The 20,226-nt window shown below is 39.6% G+C and overlaps 2 protein-coding genes across 3 annotated transcripts; both read right to left on the reverse strand.

Annotated features, from left to right (window-relative positions):
* Positions 1 to 2,126: 2,126 nt before the first annotated feature.
* On the reverse strand, positions 2,127 to 5,621 carry LOC112196988 (ubiquinone biosynthesis O-methyltransferase, mitochondrial). The gene is made up of 9 exons (XM_024337504.2): positions 5,201 to 5,621; positions 5,003 to 5,092; positions 4,782 to 4,860; positions 4,267 to 4,344; positions 4,105 to 4,153; positions 3,583 to 3,632; positions 3,335 to 3,484; positions 2,588 to 2,668; positions 2,127 to 2,477 (listed from the first exon to the last, which is right to left on the reverse strand). The coding sequence occupies exons 1-9, from the start codon at positions 5,437 to 5,439 to the stop codon at positions 2,361 to 2,363; spliced, it is 933 nt and encodes a 310-aa protein (XP_024193272.1). The 5' UTR covers positions 5,440 to 5,621; the 3' UTR covers positions 2,127 to 2,360.
* Positions 5,622 to 15,548: 9,927 nt separating this feature from the next.
* On the reverse strand, positions 15,549 to 18,802 carry LOC112198088. 2 transcript variants are annotated; one of them, XM_024339131.2, is made up of 4 exons: positions 18,321 to 18,802; positions 17,794 to 18,196; positions 17,485 to 17,609; positions 15,549 to 16,788 (listed from the first exon to the last, which is right to left on the reverse strand). In XM_024339131.2, the coding sequence occupies exons 2-4, from the start codon at positions 17,980 to 17,982 to the stop codon at positions 16,059 to 16,061; spliced, it is 1,044 nt and encodes a 347-aa protein (XP_024194899.1). In that variant the 5' UTR covers positions 17,983 to 18,196; positions 18,321 to 18,802; the 3' UTR covers positions 15,549 to 16,058. The 2 variants fall into 2 exon arrangements, with proteins under 2 accessions (XP_024194899.1, XP_024194898.1); XM_024339130.2 differs by having other exon boundaries at positions 17,794 to 18,802.
* Positions 18,803 to 20,226: the final 1,424 nt, after the last annotated feature.

The following is a 20,226-nucleotide window of genomic DNA, read 5'->3' on the forward strand; positions in this document are numbered from 1 at the left end:
GAAATAAAAGGCTGGTTCTTATATTTCTTTCTTTCTTTCGTTTTTCTTCCTTAGGCAAGTTGTTGTTTTCCTCTTCTTTCTTTTTTTCCTTTTGTCTTTATGAAAATCACTGTATTTTCAAAGGTACTGCTTTATCTATTGGTTGGGTGCAACTGAATTTATTGCGTGAAATCTGTACTTGTCAACATGCCAGTTTGAGCTGGGGGTTGAGATCTTGTTGTTTGGACTTGACTTCAGCTCATGTGTAAAATTCCTATACTCATCAGCGTTGGTAGTTTGTCCAAATGAGGGTATGAGCTACATAATCTCAGCATATTCCTACTTTTCTCTTTTCTTCTATTGTTAAAGCCATCCAGTGTTTTCTACCAGTCTGAAAATTGTGACTTTGGCTATTCATCCTTAACACTAATTCCTGTTCAATCAACCTTTTTCTATAATAATGGAGAGCGTATCCATAGGGAGCTGTGTGAAATGTTGTCTGAAACTCTGAACTCTCAAGTCTCAACTCATCTACCCTTGCCTTAATATCTAGTCTCAACTCTCTACACAAGTCTCAACTGTGTCAAATGTTGCTTTATGTGTTTCCTTTTGCCAGTCTGAACTGTGTTATGATATGCACATTGTACGGTGCTCTAGATTATTGTATCAGAAAGTGTTATTTAACTCAAAAAGTTGTATAACATTCATTGTTGTGAAAAAGAAAAATAGGGAAATTTGATCTTTTCAATGTTGGCAATGGTGTTTCTAGTTCTAATTCCTTTCTCAGCAGAATGTAGAAAGTATTATTGTGAGCTTATGACCTTTACTAGTGAGGTTAATTATGTTGTAAATGTAATGGGTTAAAGTAAAGTCCATAAGATGTAATATGCTTGGTAAAATTAATCAAGAGCGTGCCATATCTGATTTTTCAAATCAGTTCTCAATATTGTCACTTTAAACTATGCAGAAAGGATGATTTGATTGTATTTCTACCGTTGGGGATAAAACATGCTTAGCAATTAAACCCAAAACTATGAAGATCCCTAAGAATTGATCTCTGGGAACCAATTGATACTCTAGATTTGTCATTTTAATTAACAAATGACACGGAGCGAGTACCTTGTTTCTTCCTCTTTCTCATACAGTCATACATATCCCTGAATTTTAACTCCGTCTCTAGGTTTTGGCGGGCACCACTGGCGAGGATTGAAAAATATGGAGGGCGGAGAATGAGAACCATCCATATGGCGGCAAATCAGACTAATGGGTGCCGATTACTGTCGCCGTTGACAGAGTTCAGATGAAGGCCTGATGGTGATGCAGCGCTGAGTTAAGAAAACGGAGATCCGCCTGGCGGGTCTGGAATAAAAATGGCTCTCTCTCTCTCTCTCTGGCCTTGGATTCAAACGAAGCCATTCTGCCAAGTGTGATCCGATTTCAGAGCACCGCCAAAGGGTAAATTTTTTGTCTTTGTTAGTATCATCAGCTCTAATTAGGGGTTGTGTTTTTTAACAACCATTTAATATCTGAAGTTCAAGGCTTACGGAGTTCTGGGCTCAAACGTATATAACAGAATCTGAAGATCGGTGCTTGACTTGTATAAGAATGCAGTGTGTTAACTGTAGAGTTTTTATCTCTTCCTGATACGTCTTTTATCTTCTGTGTGCAGAGATGATCAAGACTTGACAGGTTGAAGAGGAGTATAAGATGGGAGACGTTAATTCATGAACATGTATTAACTGGGCAACTGCTTTACTAGAGACATTTCACCAGATTGACAGCAACTCCTTCCTCCCTAAACTTTTGAAACCAGCCGGACAACCTTCAAATGTATATATAAAACATTGCATGTATATGAAACATCTCCCTCCTCAACTGTTCCGTTGTTCAACAACTCAATTATGTGCAATTGCAAACTTGTATTATGTGCTTTAAAATGATCCTAGGGAAATCTTGTCAAATTTAGTACAGATGATTTAGGGCATGGGGTCAAAAACCAAAATGATTAAGGGGCTTTTGTTTCACCAATCCAAATCAAAAGGGTGTCCAAATGGCTTTTGAGCCATAGCTCAAGTCAAAATGACTAAAGAATGAACAAATTTGATGACTAACATTATTGATATAAAAACTCGGGTGCTGCAGTGACATTCGTGGTAAGAGTTCGAAAATGGAAATGATCATCTGATTTGCAAGCATTGTAATGGGAGGGGGTGATATCTGCAGATCATTGTTCAATATGATTTGTGTACAATTATCTCCTACATCTTTCTTCCGAATTTGGAAACTAAAAATGATGGAGGAAAGGGAGGAAGAAGAACATGGTGAAGACTAGATTAAGAATTTTCATCCAGACAACAAAAGGGGGCAAGATTTGGTTGCATTTATAAAGTGACTGTTTCTATTTTGGTACCATAAGCGATAAAGTTTACACTAACATCGTCAGATATAAACCATCTTCCTGTCAAAGGGTTGTATGCAAATCCAGCCATCTCTTGGACCTGGACAAAACCATTAAAACACCAATCAAAATTACCAACCAGTGCAGTTGTAGAAGTAGGCTATAATTATAGAAATTATTAGAGCGACCAATAAAAGGGGTTTGGTTTACCGAAATAGAAGCACGCTCCAGGATCAAGACTAGTTCTTCAGGAGTAAGGAAACTGGACCATTGATGTGTACCTTTAGGAAGCTGCAAAAGAATCAATTCAGCTCAATTCATCTACAAGTGAAAAACCTATAACCGGAGTATAACACACCCACAGGAAGTTCAATATGACTCATCTCTATAGCTTCAGTACATGTTTTACTTGCAATTAACCAACTTAAAAGTGGATATAGTTTCATTGACAACATATTTTGAAGTCCTTTTTCTCATATGTTGGAAAGACCAAATAAAATAAGAAATATTTTTGAATGACTTCAATGCAAAAGGGTCAGAATTTATTATTTGAGATGTTTTTATGGATAGAACAAAACAGAATGTGCTTTCTTGATATCCTTGTATATTGATTGCTCTCTTGGAAACTCAATACTTGCATGGATGTATTGTAGACTATAGACGTTATTGAGAAGGAGAATATTCTAAATGTGAGGATCACCAACTAATAAAACAACACATCACTTATTTTATGGGAATCTCTAAGATAACTAAGTACAGAAGTATTTCTTAGAGCAGTGTAATGAGATTGTAATACCTTAATGTAAGAAAAAGATAATCAGAAATTCACAAACAATCGAGGAATACATTTAAGACTAGAACACCACATGAAGCATGACTGCATGACCAATTTAAAGGAAAGCAAAAGATGCTGTATGGTTAGTCAACTTCAGCAGAAGTAAAGGAATAGATAGATACCCAATGGAGGAGATACTCGGCAGCAACAATTGCAGTAGCATATGCTCTCATAGAACGGTTAATAGTTGAAATCACGCTAGCTCCATCAGGAACAGTTAAGGCAGACAGAGATTTGCAGAACTCAGCAGGATTTGCCACGTGCTCAATTACCTAAAGTAATAATCAATTTACACAAAAAATAGACATAAATCCAAGATAATCTGAATACAATAAAAAAAAAAAAAATGTGTGTACATGCAAGAACATACCTCTAAAGCAAACACAGCATCAAAACTCCTCTGCTCCTCGACTAGTTTTTCTGTGCATGATTGAAAATCAGAAGCCTTGAGTTTAAGAAAAGAAAAGGTACTGGAACTAAAGAATACTTACTAAATGATAGCAATCATAAATACAATTACTAAATCAGGTTAAGTATAAATTTGAATATCAAAACCGTTTGAACTTTTACCACCAAAAAATAAAAATTGATACCAAATAGGAGGCCACAAAAGAATCATAATAGCAGTTATATCGTAGGGACATGTCAAACAGAAAACATATATTGCGTGGTTATCACTTATCAGTTGGGCATTACTCATTACTTTACCAGATATGACTACATTATAGGTAACAAATTATGCACATCAAAATAAGGCACTAATTATGTTCGTTAATGGGGGATAGCCATGCATTCCAAAATTACACAAGCAATTAATTACAATTGTGTGCACAATAGTATTGACGTAACCAGAAACCTTGCCTAACAGACTATGAACTCGAATAGGACGTACCAGCTGTTGTGCAATGATATTCAATGCTTGAGGTCACCGGATCCAAGTCCTGTGTTAATGACTAATGTTTAGAAACATCTTAATGTATACAAAAAGTCACTTGAACACCAGAATTACTCAAACCATAAAATTAAGAGTTACGGTTCAAGAGAATGGCCATACAGCATGAAGGCGAGCTATCTTGATATTTTTATCCACAGCATCAACTCCCGTTACAGAAGCTCCCATCCGTGCTAAAGGCTGAAGAAGGTTAAAGATTAACATCACCCCTTGACCAATTACACTTTTCAGGTAAACTATCAGTTCAGTTACACAATAACCATAAACAAAGCAGTTGATCCAAGCTGGTTTAGATATTCAACCAAAACAATGACACATAATAGACGAACAAAATGCAAGTAGATTAATTGGAATCAAACAGAGTGGTCCATATGCCGTAAAGAGAAATAATGCATCTAGACAGAGAACTATTTAATAAACATTACATGCCCTAAAAGGATGATAGTATGCCAATAATATCATGGAGAACAATGTGTCTACCATAGACAAGTTCAGCCAGACAACACCAGTAGCTGGCATTTGCCAAACTAAATTTGATCCCCATTGCCAAAATGGCTAATTTGAAACTAGGGGTGTGCTTAATTTAAAACAGAAAAGAAAGATGATATATAATATACCTCAGACAGAATTCCACCACCACAGCCAACATCAAGAAACTTGAGCCCTTCAAAGGGCCTAGCAGATAATGGATCCCTCCTGAAATCAGAAAACACATACAAAAATAAGAAACACAGAAAAGCATCACTTTCTTATTAACTCCTGATGAATGTTTGAAAGCATGGTTCTTAATTCTACTCATTTTTGATATTCACTAGAGCAGAAAAGATAGTAACTTTACCTGAAATGACGACACAGCGTGGAGCGAATGAAGGCGAGTCTTGTAGGATTCATGGCATGCAAAGGTTTGAATGGTCCTTCAGAATCCCACCTTTTTCATCAAACAATTCAATTTCGCAAATGAATTTGTTTCTTCTTGATCACAAACTTCGGAGCTAAAAAGGCACAGATTGAAATCTTCTAAGAAATTTTCTCTCACCAGGTTCCGGCAATGGCGGCGAACTTAGCGAGCTCTGCCTGGTTCAGAGACGACGGCGAGGGAGAGTGAGGGTTTTGAGGCGGTGGAATCGACGGCGGAGGCTCTCCGGAGGGAGGAGGCGCATCGGAGAAGAGCCGAGTGGCATTATGGAAGTTGAGAAATCGAGGGCGGTGGAGGCTCGCAGAGGCGGTGGCGGTGTACGGTGGCGGTCGGAGCTGCTTCAGGAGCTTCCCAGCCATGGCCCCATAAGTGTGACAGCAAAGACCAAAGAGAGGGAGAACTCTACTAACGGATTGGGTTTGGGCTTCACAGAGGGATCGGACCTCAATTTAATACTCGGCCCACAATACTTTAGATTTTCTTTCTCTAATCAAAATTATTTAAGTAAAAAAAGCCACGTCCGAAATTGCTCAGTACTATTTGGGAACAAGAACAGATTAAAGAAGCATGCAAAACGCAGAGAGTGAGTCATTTGAAATGTTCATCTGCATAAGAGAGAAAGCAACACACACAGGTAGGCACTTTATAATCTGGAACGCACTTTCAGCTGACCCTTGGCACTAAAATTAAAGAAAACGAAAAGGCCATTGACCAAGTTGTAGAAACTGAGAAGTGGAAAAGCATCTGGAGAGAGAAAATGCAGCGGAGGGTTGAGCTTTGGAGGCACCAGAGATTCTGAGGGCATTGGCTGTAGAAGAAGCCAAAGCCGGACCTGACATGAGGCTCATGAGTCGGCCATCTCAGGGCCAGTGTCTCGTTATGCCTAATTTTTTTTTTTTGGTATTTAAAAAAATTATTAAGTAAATAAAATGTGTGTTTTTTAACAAACAATAAATTAGTTTAGTTGGCAAGTTGCATTCTTTTCTTTTATATTACTCCTAGCCTAAGTTCGAATCCTCTTTCAATTGTGTGTTTATTTATTTTTATTTTTTTTATAAAAAATGTAGGTCCATTTTGATTTTTTGTCTCAAGCCTCAAAATCTCAAGTCCGGGCCTGGAAGAAGCCCACATTCTGAGTGCCATTGTTTTGTTACGTTCTCTGATCCCCTCCCAGATTCCTGGAACACATCTTTAAGCTTATCAATTCCCTGCCATACCAGCACAAACCCAAAAGAAAATTGAACCCAAATATTCATCAAAAGCAGAGACCCAAAATTATAGAATAGAAAACACTATTGTTAAGATTCAAAATTCCAAACCCACATGGTAAAGTAGAAATACAGAGCATGAATTTACAGATCAATAGCAGTAATTGATTATAAAGCCACAAACTTTGGGTATATGTATTGGAACTTGTGGGACTTCCCACATAGAAGAAAGGATTAAGGGTGATAGCCTTAATAAGGCCATATCCTTTCAAACTATTATATGGATGACAAATCTTGATATGGGCTTTGGTGGGCTCTACCTCTTGGGTTTTCCATAGGAATAAGCATATTGATTCTCTTGAGTTTTCCATAAGAATAAGCATATTGATTAAATCTGGTTTTATTTTTGCATCAGTATTCAATTTTCGGATAAATGCAAATAGTTGCAACAGATGAAATCAAACAACACCAACCGCCGACACAACTGTTCGCGTTAACCTCTATATATGGACGACCTTGGGTCGTCATTCTATTTGATTTCAATTTTTGTTTATTAGTTGATATATATATATATATTGTTAATATTCATATATATAAATATCATGTTCGTACAAGCATATACTGATTGTTTCTAACAATATGTTCAACCACACAATTAGCAAATGAATCATAGAAAGCAAAACGTACTAGGGCTGCTTGATGTCTTCGGCAATAAGGCTGGATCTGCAAAACGTAGGAGTAAGGAGTGAGGAGTGAAGAGTGAGGACCTGAGGGTTCAAAGTGGCGATGGACGGTAGGAGCTCCGGCAGACACAGATTTTAAACATCAAATGGATGGAAAGCTGCCGTAGAAGAACTTGCCGAAAGTTGGAAGACTGCTGACGTTCGTCTGGAGGATTTGGCTAAATATAACGCCTTCGAAATTATAGCATTACCAATTTACCCAAGGCACGTACTATGTTCATCTTTTTCGAAAAAATTTAAAGCCATATAAACTTTATATAAATTTTGCCACAAGTTTTCAATTTTTTTTTTTTAATTGATAAGGGTTGAAAGTTTATCAAGCAGTACAAAAACGATACATCTCTATATCCCTACATGTCATTAGAAAGAGCCGTTTTAAGTAGTACAAAATCATATTTAATAAGACTGAACAAGCTCCCAACACCTCAATGCACCCACTTTTTTAGAGATAAAACACTTTTATTAAGACAAAAAACAAAGTCCTCCGAAGAAGATTAAATGGTTCATAATAGAAACTAGGTCTTCTAAGACTTTCAAGATTTAAACAGTATTATGAGCCTTAAAGACCCACATCAACTAAACCAACAATAAAGGAGCATCTCAAACCATGCAAACCTCTAGCCCATTGAGGTCCAAACAAGGGGCCCAAACAGTAGGGTACCAAATCAAAGCAAAAACAGCCCAATTTGATGCCCAAGCAGCCCAGCTAGACCATCTTCCATCACTGACTTCCACCACCACTGACTTGCAGCTGCCGTTGTAGAGTACTTCATCGCCGCCACCAAACGTAGCATCAATATCCCACCTGATCTTGAAGACACTGGTACAACAATCGAACTAGGACCCATCAATATCACCCATCCGAAATGACACCGGAAGTACTGACTATCCAATAGTTAGATGAACCCCTAGAACGAGGAGAAAACAAAAACACAAAAATCAGAGAGGCACATTGGAGAGATTCCCTGCCACCACCGCCCTCAAACCAACCAAAGAAAAGACTGTAACAAAACCTCGCTCTCCTAGTCGGATTCACTGTTTGATGAGATCCCCGTCTCATCCTTAGTTACTTTATTACTGAATTATTATCTAGGCTTTTCTTACTGTGTCTAGGTAAGAATATGGGTGTGAGGTGTCACTATAGCTGTCAAGCATAGGATCATGGGTGCATTGGATCCGTTTTGGAATAGACAGGTGTCTAGTTCATTTTGAGACTTTAGCATCTATATGTATTGGCTTGGCCAACCTTTCTGGGATATCGAAGAATTATCAATTATCATTCATCTTATTGCTTTCTTTATCTTTTTCTCTGTTTTCTAGAGTAGGATCTCATTATCTGGTATCAGAGCTTTCGAGCTCATGGGACCTAAGCCAAAAAGCGGTGGTGCTCATGCCCAGACGCGTGAGTTAACGACCGCGGAGATGGATTATTTAGCCCAACAATGTCTCGCCGAAACCCATTTTCAGTCTGTGTGTGATTCTGTGGCTGAAGTTCGCGAAGCTTAGGAGTTCTTACGAACCCAAAACGTGGAGATTCAAGCTAAACATGCTGAATTTCAAGCTCAAATTTTGGAGGAGCTGCGTTCTCTTCGGGTCTCTTCAATTCAACCTGTACCTGACCCAATTTCGTCAAGCCCAATTCGCTTTGGATCTCTTCCTCCTACTAGTGTTGGGGCTCGTCCAAATAACTCCTTGGAAGAGGTTCCGGTGGCGGGGTTGGGAGTTCTCAGCACCATGAGTGATGCACATCCATCGCTTACAATTCCTCCTGTCATGGTAACTCAATCATCATCTCTATCTGTTACTGAGATCCATTCTAGTGCTAGTACTTCTATTGTTAGGGGCAAAATGATAGCTACCCCTACTGCTGTTCGTGAAATTGCTAGACCTAGTGGTAGTAAATTGATGGGTGATGCTTTCAAAGTTGGAGACCGCAGAGTGGATTATGGTATTAATCAGCAACAATTTTATCAACCTTATACTAGTGATCGTGACTTTACTCATGCTCATAATCATGCACCTGGTTCCTTATTTGATTATAATGGTTCTATGCATAGTATTGCTGTGCCTCAATTGCATGATGCGAGGAATTTCCATTATCCTGGGAATCCGTATAACTATGAACCCCATAGAGCAAATTTACCATTTGCTGTGAACCAATATTTGGCTGCTCAACCTCAAATGCAACCTTTGCATACTTTGGCCCCTCCCACTTATTCCACTTTGTCAGCCACACAACCCTATCATCAGAGTGTTTACTCTCAACCACAAGCTAATAACCCCATGAATCATCAGGCTTCCAATTACTTCCCTCCACCAAACCAATTGGCCAATACACAAGGTTACCCTCAATTTCATATGCATCCTGAACTCGACCACAACCTTCCGATCATGAGACAAATGCGTTTGGAGTTTTCCACTTTTGGAGATGGTGATCCTATACAGTGGCTTACTAAAGCAGAGCAATATTTTGAGCTTTATCAGATTCCTGAGGACAGAAAAGTCTCCATTGCTGCGATGCATTTAGTGGATGAGGCTGCTGATGTGTGGCATTTATTCCGTCACCATTATCCGGCAACTTGGCAAGGCTTTGCCAATCTTCTAATGAGAGAATTTGGGTCCCTTACTAACGTTGATTGTCAATCTGCCTTGGCTAGGCTCTCTCAAACCGGTACTGTGAGTGAGTTCAAGTCTCAATTCAACAAGCTTTCTAGGCGGGTAACTGGTTTTACAGAAGGTGCTTTAGTGTCATGCTTTATTGGTGGGTTAAAGGAGGATATCAGGGTGGATGTTGGTGCTATGAATCCAACCTCTTTATATCATGCTTACGAATTGGCAAGAATCTTTGAAGAAAAATATTTGGGGCACAAGAGTAGTCGACAACCACAATATCCGGCTAGGCCTTCTATTCCAACTCAACAGCAGCGAAGCACTTTTGGTGGGAGCAGACCCTAAGTTTCCATGCAGCTACCACCAACTAGTGGATCTCGACTCAGGCCTTCATCTACTGATATAGATAAAAAATGGTCCCAAGCTGACTATCATGATAGATGAGCTAGGGGACTTTGTTTCTTTTGTGATGAACCCTATGAGAAAGGACATATGTGTAAGAAAACTCGGGGGCAAGGCCGTGCTTTGCTCATTGAGGGAATTCCAGAAATTGAAATGATGCCTGAGCAACCAGTTTTAGCAGATCTTATTGACCTGGCTGAACATGTTTCCGAAGTGGAAGAGCCTTATTTAACAGTGCAGGTAATTGGAGATGTTCAAGATCCCAGAACTATGCAATTGAAAGGGAGGCTTAATAATAGGGAAGTGCACGTTTTAATTGATGGTGGGGCAACACATTCATTCATCCATCCATGTGTGTTAAAGAAAATAAGAGCTTAGGTAGATGATTCAAAATTATTGAAGGTAGTTGTGGCCTGTGGAATGCCCACTCGGACTTCTGGAAAATTGCAATTACAAATGGAGTTACAAGGTACTACCATTGACACTGAGGTGTTTGTTCTTCCCGTAAACGGTTGTGAGGTTCTTCTCGGGGCTTCTTGGCTCAAAACATTGGGTGATATAGTGTGGAACTTTGAGAAGATGACTATGAAGTTTACTATTGGTGATAAGTGTCATTTTTTACAGGGTTTCCTATCGGGTGACACGACTATGGTTAATAGTACGACAATGACAAAGTTACTTCAACAAGAAAAGGAGGCTATGTTCATACAACTGATAGAAGTAACAGATCAGCTGGAATTACAGAACAACCTACATCCAGACATCGCGACATTAATCAATCAGTTTGCCACCTTATTTGACAAGCCAACCACTTTACCTCCTCATAGACTACATGATCATCAAATTACACTCGTTCCTGGATCTTCTCCAGTAAGTGTGTGACCATATCGTTACCCTCAATTTCAGAAAAATGAAATAGAAAAAATTTGTGGAGAATTGTTGGTTGGTGGGGGTAATACAACCTAGCAATAGTCCATTTTCCTCTCCAGTCCTATTAGTCAAGAAAAAGGATGGTAGTAATCGTTTGTGTGTGGACTATAGAGCCCTGAATGCTCAAACAATGAAGGATAAATTTCTGATCCCCGTAGTGGATGAACTTTTGGATGAGTTACATGGGTCTGTGATTTTCTCGAAACTTGATCTCCGGTCGGGTTATCACCAGATCAGAATGCACACTAATGATATCCCAAAAACTGCTTTTCGAACCCACCAGGGTCATTATGAGTTCTTGGTGATGCCCTTTGGCCTCACCAATGCCCCTTCTACATTTCAATCCTTAATGAATGATGTGTTCCAGGAGTATTTGAGGAAGTTTGTCCTCGTTTTTTTTTATGATATTCTTATTTACAGTAAATCCTTGGAGGAGCATTTGGAACATTTAGCCTTGGTTTTTTCAAGGTTGCAGGAGCATGAATTGAAGGTCAAGATAAGCAAGTGTGCCTTTGGAACTTCACAAGTGGAATATTTGGGACACATCATTTCTGCACAAGGAGTAGCCGTAGATCCAGCGAAGATTGAAGTCATTAGGAATTGGCAAAAACCCACGACTTTGAAGGGATTGAGAGGTTTTTTAGGAATGTTTGGGTACTACAGGAAATTTGCCAAGGGTTATGGTGTGGTTGCTAAACCATTGACTGATATGCTTAAGAAGGATAATTTTCAGTAGACACTTGCAGCAGAGAAGGCTTTTGAGGATCTTAAATTGGTCATGACTTCTACCCCTGTTCTTGCTTTACCTGATTTCTCTAAGGACTTTGTGGTTGAGTGTGATGCTTCAGGGTTAGGTTTGGGAGCTGTTCTTTCTCAAGACGGACATCCAATCGCTTTTTTAAGCAAGTCCTTCGCTCCTAAACACTTAGCACTTAGTGTTTATGACAAGGAAATGCTGGCGGTTGTGTTTGCTGTGGAACTTTGGAGACCTTACCTTCTTGGTCATCATTTTAATATCGTCACAGATCATAGAACAATTCAGTATTTCCTAAACCAACGTATCACTACTCCTTCCCAGCAAAAGTGGTTATTGAAGTTACTTGGGTATGATTACAGCATTGTTTATAGGTCTGGAACTCACAATATTGTACCTGATGCTCTTTCAAGGCAAGTTGAGCTTAAGCAATTGATGGGAATTTCCAAACCAGTCTTGGATTATATGCAAGATATTGCTGATGTTTGCAGATCTAATGTGGAGACAGGGCAGCTTATTGCTAATTTGGAGCAAGGAGAAGCTTGTTCTAAGCATTTCTCAATCGATAACGGGAGGCTGCTTTACAGACGCAGGTTTTTTGTTCCTGCAAAAGATGGATGGAGACTGAAAATAATGCAAGAATTTCATGGGGGTAAGGAAGGTGGTCACTCAGGGTGGTTGCGCACTTATAAGAGAATTTCGAGAAGTTTCTTGTGGCCGGGCATCAAAAAAGAAGTAAAGTCTTTTGTTTCCGAGTGTATTATTTGCCAGCAAGTTCACTATGAGTCGTTATCGCCTCCTGGTCTACTTCAACCAAACCCTATACCAGAAGGAGTGTGGACTGCTATTTCAATGGACTTCATAGATGGACTCCCGAAAATTGATGGTAAAACCTCTATTTTGGTGGTAGTAGATAGGTTAACTAAATATGGCCACTTTATTGCTCTAAATCATCCATATACAGCTAGGTCTATCGCTGAGCTTTTTGTGAAAGAAATCTTCAGGTTGCATGGAATGCCAGAACATATAATCAGTGATAGAGACCCAGTCTTTCTCAGTGCTTTTTGGAATAGTTTTTTTGAATTACAGGGTACAAAATTGGGGAAGAGTACTGCATACCACCCACAAAGTGACGGTCAGACTGAATGTTTGAATCGAGTTCTAGAGCAGTATTTGAGAAGTGTGATATGTGAGCAAAAGAAGAGTAAGTGGCCTAAGATGCTTCCCTGGGCCGAGTGGTGGTACAATACCACTTACCATTCAGCCATCAAGATGAGTCCTTTTCAGGCATTGTATGGAGTTCCTCCTCCTCAGGTGCATTCATACATTCCTGGCACCACCTCTGTGCATCAGGTAGATGAGATGTTGAAAAATAGAGATGAATTGTTGGGAACTCTCAAAAGAAACTTGGCTCAGGCCCAACAAAGGATGAAGGCATATTATGACAAGCATCACACAGATAGGGAGTTCAATGTGGGGGATTGGGTGTTTCTCAAACTTCAACCTTATAGGCAACATTCAGTACAAAAGAGGAAGTCACACAAACTAGCTCCTAAGTTCTTTGGACCCTTCCAGGTCATAGAAAGGATTGGGAAAGTGGCGTATAAGTTGCAGCTACCTCCTACTGCAAGAGTTCATCCTGTTTTTCACGTTTCTTTGCTCAAGAAGAAATTGGGTGAGTCTGTCATCACTTCTCCTCACTGACCTCCTGAATTTGACTCTAACAAAGAGAATTGGTCTCCTGCTAAAGTGTTGGATAGAGCTATGTTTAAACAAGGGAATGCTCCAGTGGTTAAGTGGTTGATACAGTGGAAGAATGGTACTGAAGAAGATGCTACTTGGGAAGATGTTAACAATTTGCAGCTGCGTTTTCCAGATTTCAAGGGTTAAGTTTGGTTTTTGCAAGGGCGGTGGGATGATGAGATCCCCATCTCATCCTTAGTTACTTATTACTGAATTATTATCTAGGCTTTTCTTATTGTGTCTAGGTAAGAATATGGGTGTGAGGTGTCACTATAGCTGTCAAGCATAGGATCATGGGTGCATTGGATCCGTTTTGGAATAGACAGGTGTCCAGTTCATTTTGAGACTTTAGCATCTATATGTATTGGCTTGGCCAACCTTTCTGGGATATCGAAGAATTATCAATTATCATTCATCTTATTGCTTTCTTATTGTTTTCTTTATCTTTTTCTCTGTTTTCTTTATCTCATTACTGTTAACGGCCATGTTTGAGAATTTTGACAAAAGCCGCCGCCGTCGAATAATCCCCAAATTGACTAATATAAAATTTAGGTAGACTAATAGATTATTCACCAAAGAGTGATTTAGTTATAGACTCGAGGTGAGGCAAATAAAATGATCATCACAAGCCCAAAATTTAAATTAGAAATTGGCTCAATTATTAATCAAATCTGTACGAATAAAATATTGTTATGGCTCTCAAACTTAAAAAACGCTCTGCAGCAGTTACTAAGCAAAAGGAACGGTTTTCGTGCTTGGGGTTTCCGAAGTTGTGTTGCTCCGTCCGGCGGCCTGTCCCTATGCCGTTGTCGTCAGACTAGTAGATGTCGGTGAGTCCATCAGCAAGGGGCAGTGGTGTAGTTGGGGCCGAAACGGAAAGAGTGCATTGTTTGTTTTGCATTCAGCGAGGACACAACATGCGAAGTTATGCGGGTTTGTCCATAGCCGATCGACGATTGGGTGGGTGATGTGCGCAAGGGCGGAGTTATGGTGGTGGATTGGTGGTTCGCGAGGACGACCTCCGTCGCTGAATTGGGATGGCGTTGCATCTTCCCCTGTTTTGGGGTGGTGAATTTCTGATAGAAGACATGGTGTTCGTCCCACTCAGGTACCTGGGTTCAATTTGGCACTTGGATTCTGGGCGATTCAACCATCCATGTCGCTGGTTGTTCATGGCTCAGTGCTGCAATGTGAATCCACGGGGGTGGCGGTATAGTTTCGTCGGCGCCGGTGTTCTTTGGCTGAGCATGTCAGACTTGCTAGGCACGGAGGAGTTTGGGCCTCTTCTAGGCTACTGGGCCTAATTTGGTGGGCTTGCCTATCATTATTATTAGGTATTTTAGGTATTGTTGTTTATTTCAGTCCTCGTAGGTTTATGTTTAAAATAAATATCTGCCACTATGCGGTAGAGTTAGGTGGGCTTTGTCCCGGCTTGCATAATGCCTTGTCTGACCTAGTGAGGCGGCGAGTAGTTGATGACTGGACGCAACCTCCTAGTGGACAAATGAAACAAAGTGTCATCGGTCTTGATTCCGATTGACAACATAGTGGAAAAGCTGCTTTTATTTGTATATTGATGCTCTTCGTGAGATTGATCTTTCTGGTATGTCACCACTCTCGTAAAGTAAATGCAATTGCTAGAGATGCAACCATTGCTATTTGGTGCATGTTAGGATACATTGTTTTTGTAGATATTCATGCTATTATTGCGGGACATTCTCTTGCGGTTAATTGTAAGTTGGGGTTAAGGCATCATGTCTTCCACCCCCATGTATCTTGTTTCATTAATCAAGGCTTAAGGGCAGCCGCACTGCCCTTCTTCAAAAAGAAAAAATTGTTACGAACTCGGTCAAATTGGCATAAGAAGTTCATTCTTTGAGTCCAAATGAGTATTTTTCATTCATATACGAAATATCTATTGTTTTCAATTCAATCGGTACAAGATGCATACAAAAAAACAAATATCTATAACAACAAAAATTGATTTTAACAGCATACGAGATAATATAATGGAAGAGGGTTCTCAGCATCTTAGGTATGACACGTATTATGAACATATCTATGAAACTTATAAAACGACACAACATCTGAGGAAGAAGGGAAAGACAATTCATTATTGTACCAAGGGTCTGTCTAGTAACTGCTCCATGCCTCTCCATAAAAATAAGTATACAAGACGTTCCCCGAAAGAATGGTTAGTTAGTATAAAATACACATAATAATCAACCTTTTGGTAAAAAAATCTAAGGGGAGCCAGAAGTAATATACATCCTGTGTGAATGGCCAGTATGTTCCAAATCCTCACAATTTTCTAACTAGTATCTAATACAGTGTTCAAACTGCACATGTAACAGTTTGCTTCTCCGATCATTTCTACATGCCTAGGGGCTTGGACTGCTATGGAAGCATGGAACTCTTTTCCACCAGATAGGATAGGAACCCTCCCGTATACATCAATGATTAATGATGTATCGGAGTTCAAATCTTTTCCCGCTTTCTTGTTGTTCCTCCTTGAGAGCTGGTAATGGATGAAGCGACAAGTTATCGATCAAAATGGCAATGAATCGAAAGAAGAAGAATCAAATGAATTAATCAAGCGCGGCTTTGTTTCGTCGACCAACCATAGGCTTAGGCAAGCCATCAAATATGGGTTTTGTAATGGCTGCAGTTGAAAACGCTTGTAAATCTGGCTTCAAACTCCATTTAGATGCTGACCAGATTGATGCAGAACAGCTAGATTCATGATCCTGCAAATTTGATGTGCTTGACGACTTCCTCACTCCAGACCCATCTGATGCCATAAAAGAATCACCAAGACCTACTGGAGTAGGGTTCAACCCACCAGTTTCAACATCAGCAGTTCGATTGGCTGCTGCTTTTGGTCTGAGGGCCAAGCACTTCCCTGTAATTGCTGTGGCTGAAAACCCGCCACTGGTAGTGTTATTTTCCAACAGCATCTCAGGGGTGCGACAAAAGTCAGCTTCAGATTTCTGGCGCCGTCTAATCCTTTTTCCCAACTGATCAGAGTCACCTTCCCTAGTTTCTGTACTAGGCACAGAATCAGAAAGTTCACGATTCTCATCCAACTTAACTAAGCTTCTTGACTTTCTACAAAGGCTGAAAGATGAGGCTCCACGTAAGGACCCATCTTCTAAATAATGGGAGCCTTCCTTTTTGTAGAGAGCCATTTCAAGAATCTCCCTTTTGATAGAGTTCTGATTTCTTGCTTTCAGCCCATAATAACTTTGTAAAGAGTTCATTGCCTGGGAGGCTTTCCGAGGAGCAACTCTGGGGGACCTCTCTGAACTACTCTGGCTCCTGAGGAAAAAAGGATCAACACTCTAAGCCATAAGTGAACCAAAGACCACAAAATACCAGGAGTATCATCCACTTCAAAGTGTTAAACCATGAAGTGACGCACGTTTCAACGGTACTGGTAAACTAAAAACGCAAAACCAAACAACCTTTAAAAGATGGCATGTATGCTTTGCTGGGAACCATAATAGTATGAGCAGTAAAGAAAATACAGTAGCTAGTTAAACCATAAATCACCTAAATCTGCATCGCTGAGAGGATAAACTTTATGAACCAGGCTGCTGTCCCCTTCAAAAAGGAAGCAACATCTGGAATTTGACAATAGAATGGCAAATGAACTCTTTAGACAGAAAAAGTAGAGCAAGATGGAAAGATGCTCCCAAACCAGAAATGCATTTCATTCCAGATCCTAGTGTTCTCTGTCTCTGCGTGCAACTACATAAGTTGGATGACTTGATTCACGAATTGTGATTATGGATACGGCATTGACCTAAAGTTGAGTCCTGATATCAACTTTTCAAACCCCAAATCCATCATAAAAGCAAAGAAAAATGGATTCCACAATTCCACTAGACAAGAATAAGCAGCTTCTTGTATACAGTCTTCTACTCCCTATTCCCTATGGTAATCTAATTCTAATGTTAAGAACAAAACGCAGGTAAGAAACAAGAATAGGATAAAGGGCATAGAAGGAATTACCCTGGTGAACCATTTGATAAACAAGGGGATGGAGGATGCCTCCCAGGTAGTGGAATGTGCAGAAATCTGAGGGCAAACATTTGATGATCGGTAACCAGGCCATTCATCTTTCTGATATCTGCCACCTGCATATTCACCACACCAATATTTTTTTTTTTTTTTTTTTTTAATATCCTTCAAACAATCAATTAGAGGCAAGCAATGCTATCTATTCCAAAAACATTGAATGAAACAAAGAAAGGGTAACAACCCAGCAATGCCTCCATTCATTCACGCATATAAATGAAATGATAATTGAGATTAAGGTACCTCGACGCCGTATTTGATGGCGACCCCGGCGAGCGTGTCGTATTTGGTGACGGCATGTTCTATGTATCCGGCGCCGGCGGCACTCAAATTGAGAGGAGGAGGAGAAGGAGGAGAATGCGAATTCGAAGAAGATTGGAAATGCGAATTGGGAAGACACATTGTATAAGAAGAAGAAGAAGAAGACGACATTGAATTAATCTTTGTATTAAAAATTCAATCTTTGTACTCAAGATTGAAGCTTTTTACGGGATCGCTGATCAAATTCAGTTGATCTGCCGCCGCATAATTTGCATCAAACAACAGAAAGAACCTGGCTTTCCGAATCTTCCTCCTTCTGTCAATCAGAATCTGATGATGATGATGATATGGTATATCATCTATTTTGTCCTCTCTCTCTCTCTCTCTCTACATCCAAATATATAGAAGATGAGAATTGGGGTATATTCCAAGGTGAGAGGAGAGAACGTTGAATGTATGAAGAAAATCGCAAAGTATGGTAAAGCTAGTTAGGTGAAATCGATGTATACGTTTTTGTTGAATTCTAGAATAATATTTTGCAGATGTTCCGGCGAGATGAGATGAGAACTGATGAGACGATGAAACGTCCTCCCTGCTTTATTGTTTTTCTGATTTCACCTACAATTAAGGATGTCAGAGTCAGACTCACTATTTGTTTTTTTTATTTATTATTCTCCTTCTCTTATTTATATATTTTGGTATTTCCCCTAATTTTGTTGGGGGAAGGACTCTCCTCCTATTTCAGTTGCAACTGGATCCATTCTCTCTTGTCATTTCTGATTTTTGTAATTTAACTCTTTTAGTTATTCGCTTTTTTGGATAGTTTTAGGTTGTTTTTTGGTCAAAACATTACACGTCATCTGGAATGGAACTATCAGAGCAAGTTCACCCGTTGGTCAATGTGTCACCTACTATTCACTGCTTTTTAGTATATATTTTCATTTTTTAGGGCACGAAATGCACTGTGCAGGTCACCATAGTGACCCATAATACTGTACAGGGTGACTCAAGGCACTAAATACACTGTGCTCGTGACCCAGAGGGTGAAATTAACACTAAAAAGCAGTGAATTGTGGGTGACCTAGTGACCCAACTGGTGAACTTGCTCTCAACTATGGAACCAAGCCATCCAGGGCCCCCCTATTAATTTTTTTTTTGCTTTCCTTTTTTTGGTTTTAATAATAATTCTTTTAACATTTTTTTTTCGGTCAAAATTCTTTCAACATATTTCGAAAAAATCTTGGATAACAAATTTCATACTCATAAAACCTGGATTGAGGGAAAGAGGATGAGAGCTCTGTTAGGATTTCTTGGCGGTGTTCTGGCATTTGTGGGCGGAGGAATTGGGTATTTCGATCTCTTTGACCATCATCAGGACGATGGCAACGGAGTAGTACTGCAACGTCATTTTTTCTTGATCCTTTTTTTTTATTTAAACTTCGTTGTTGTGCTTCTTGATGGCGGCTATCCATATCAGGTTGAGATTAAGGCCGAAATGTTGGCTCTTGCCGGTGGATGCGGTTGTTTTATTACCTATGAGAACGATTTCGGCCGCAGGTTGAACAATGGCGACGAGGCCTAGTGGCGTTGCAAACGAGAGCTTAGATTGGTCCTAGGCTTGGACTGAACTCTGAGCATTGGATTCTAGGGTGGAGGCAGGCGGCTGGGTCGGATCTTAGCTAGTATGGCGGGCTAGTTGTGTTTCTCGATGATGGCGCTACTTTGTTCACCGGCACATGACTTAGTGTCGCAACAGTGGTGGCAGTATGGTGGATGGGTTGGTTTCTACCAACGACAGAGCAGTCAGAGTTAGCTTTGGGTGGTGGCGTTCTGCTGCTATGAGAATCACCATAGTCATTTGCACTCTAGAGCTTTACCTTCTGGCTTCTGCTTAGACCTGTTAATGGATTGGATTTTGATCTTGATCCGGTCTGAATCCATGGTTATTGGATGTGTTTGGATTCAAAATTGAATCTGGTAATGATCTGGATCCGTTAATCCATTAATTTAAAAGATCAAACACGGATTTAGGTTGATTCGATTAGTTTTTATAATTATTTAATATTATGAATACAATATTTTACTTACTTTAGTGTGGTGTTCTAAGAAGTATTTCAGTGAGAGCCCTTCTAATGATGAGAACTTTCTAATCAATAGTTTGGAAGACCGACTTTTGGATCACATTACAGCAAATCAACCGTTAGATGTTTATGTATGCATGCATGAGTAGATCACTTATGAAAATTTCTTCCAAATTATTAATCGTTAAGGTATTGAACTAGATCAAATCAATGGACGAACCAAATATGTCAAACATGAACCGTTCATGTTCATAATTGATAAATCACGATTATGACTGCCTTAATAATTTTTCACTTTGGTTTAAAAATTGTATAAATGATCTACATATGAATA

Source organism: Rosa chinensis, chromosome 4 (genome assembly GCF_002994745.2).
Source record: "Rosa chinensis cultivar Old Blush chromosome 4, RchiOBHm-V2, whole genome shotgun sequence".
NCBI classification, from domain to species: domain Eukaryota; kingdom Viridiplantae; phylum Streptophyta; class Magnoliopsida; order Rosales; family Rosaceae; genus Rosa; species Rosa chinensis.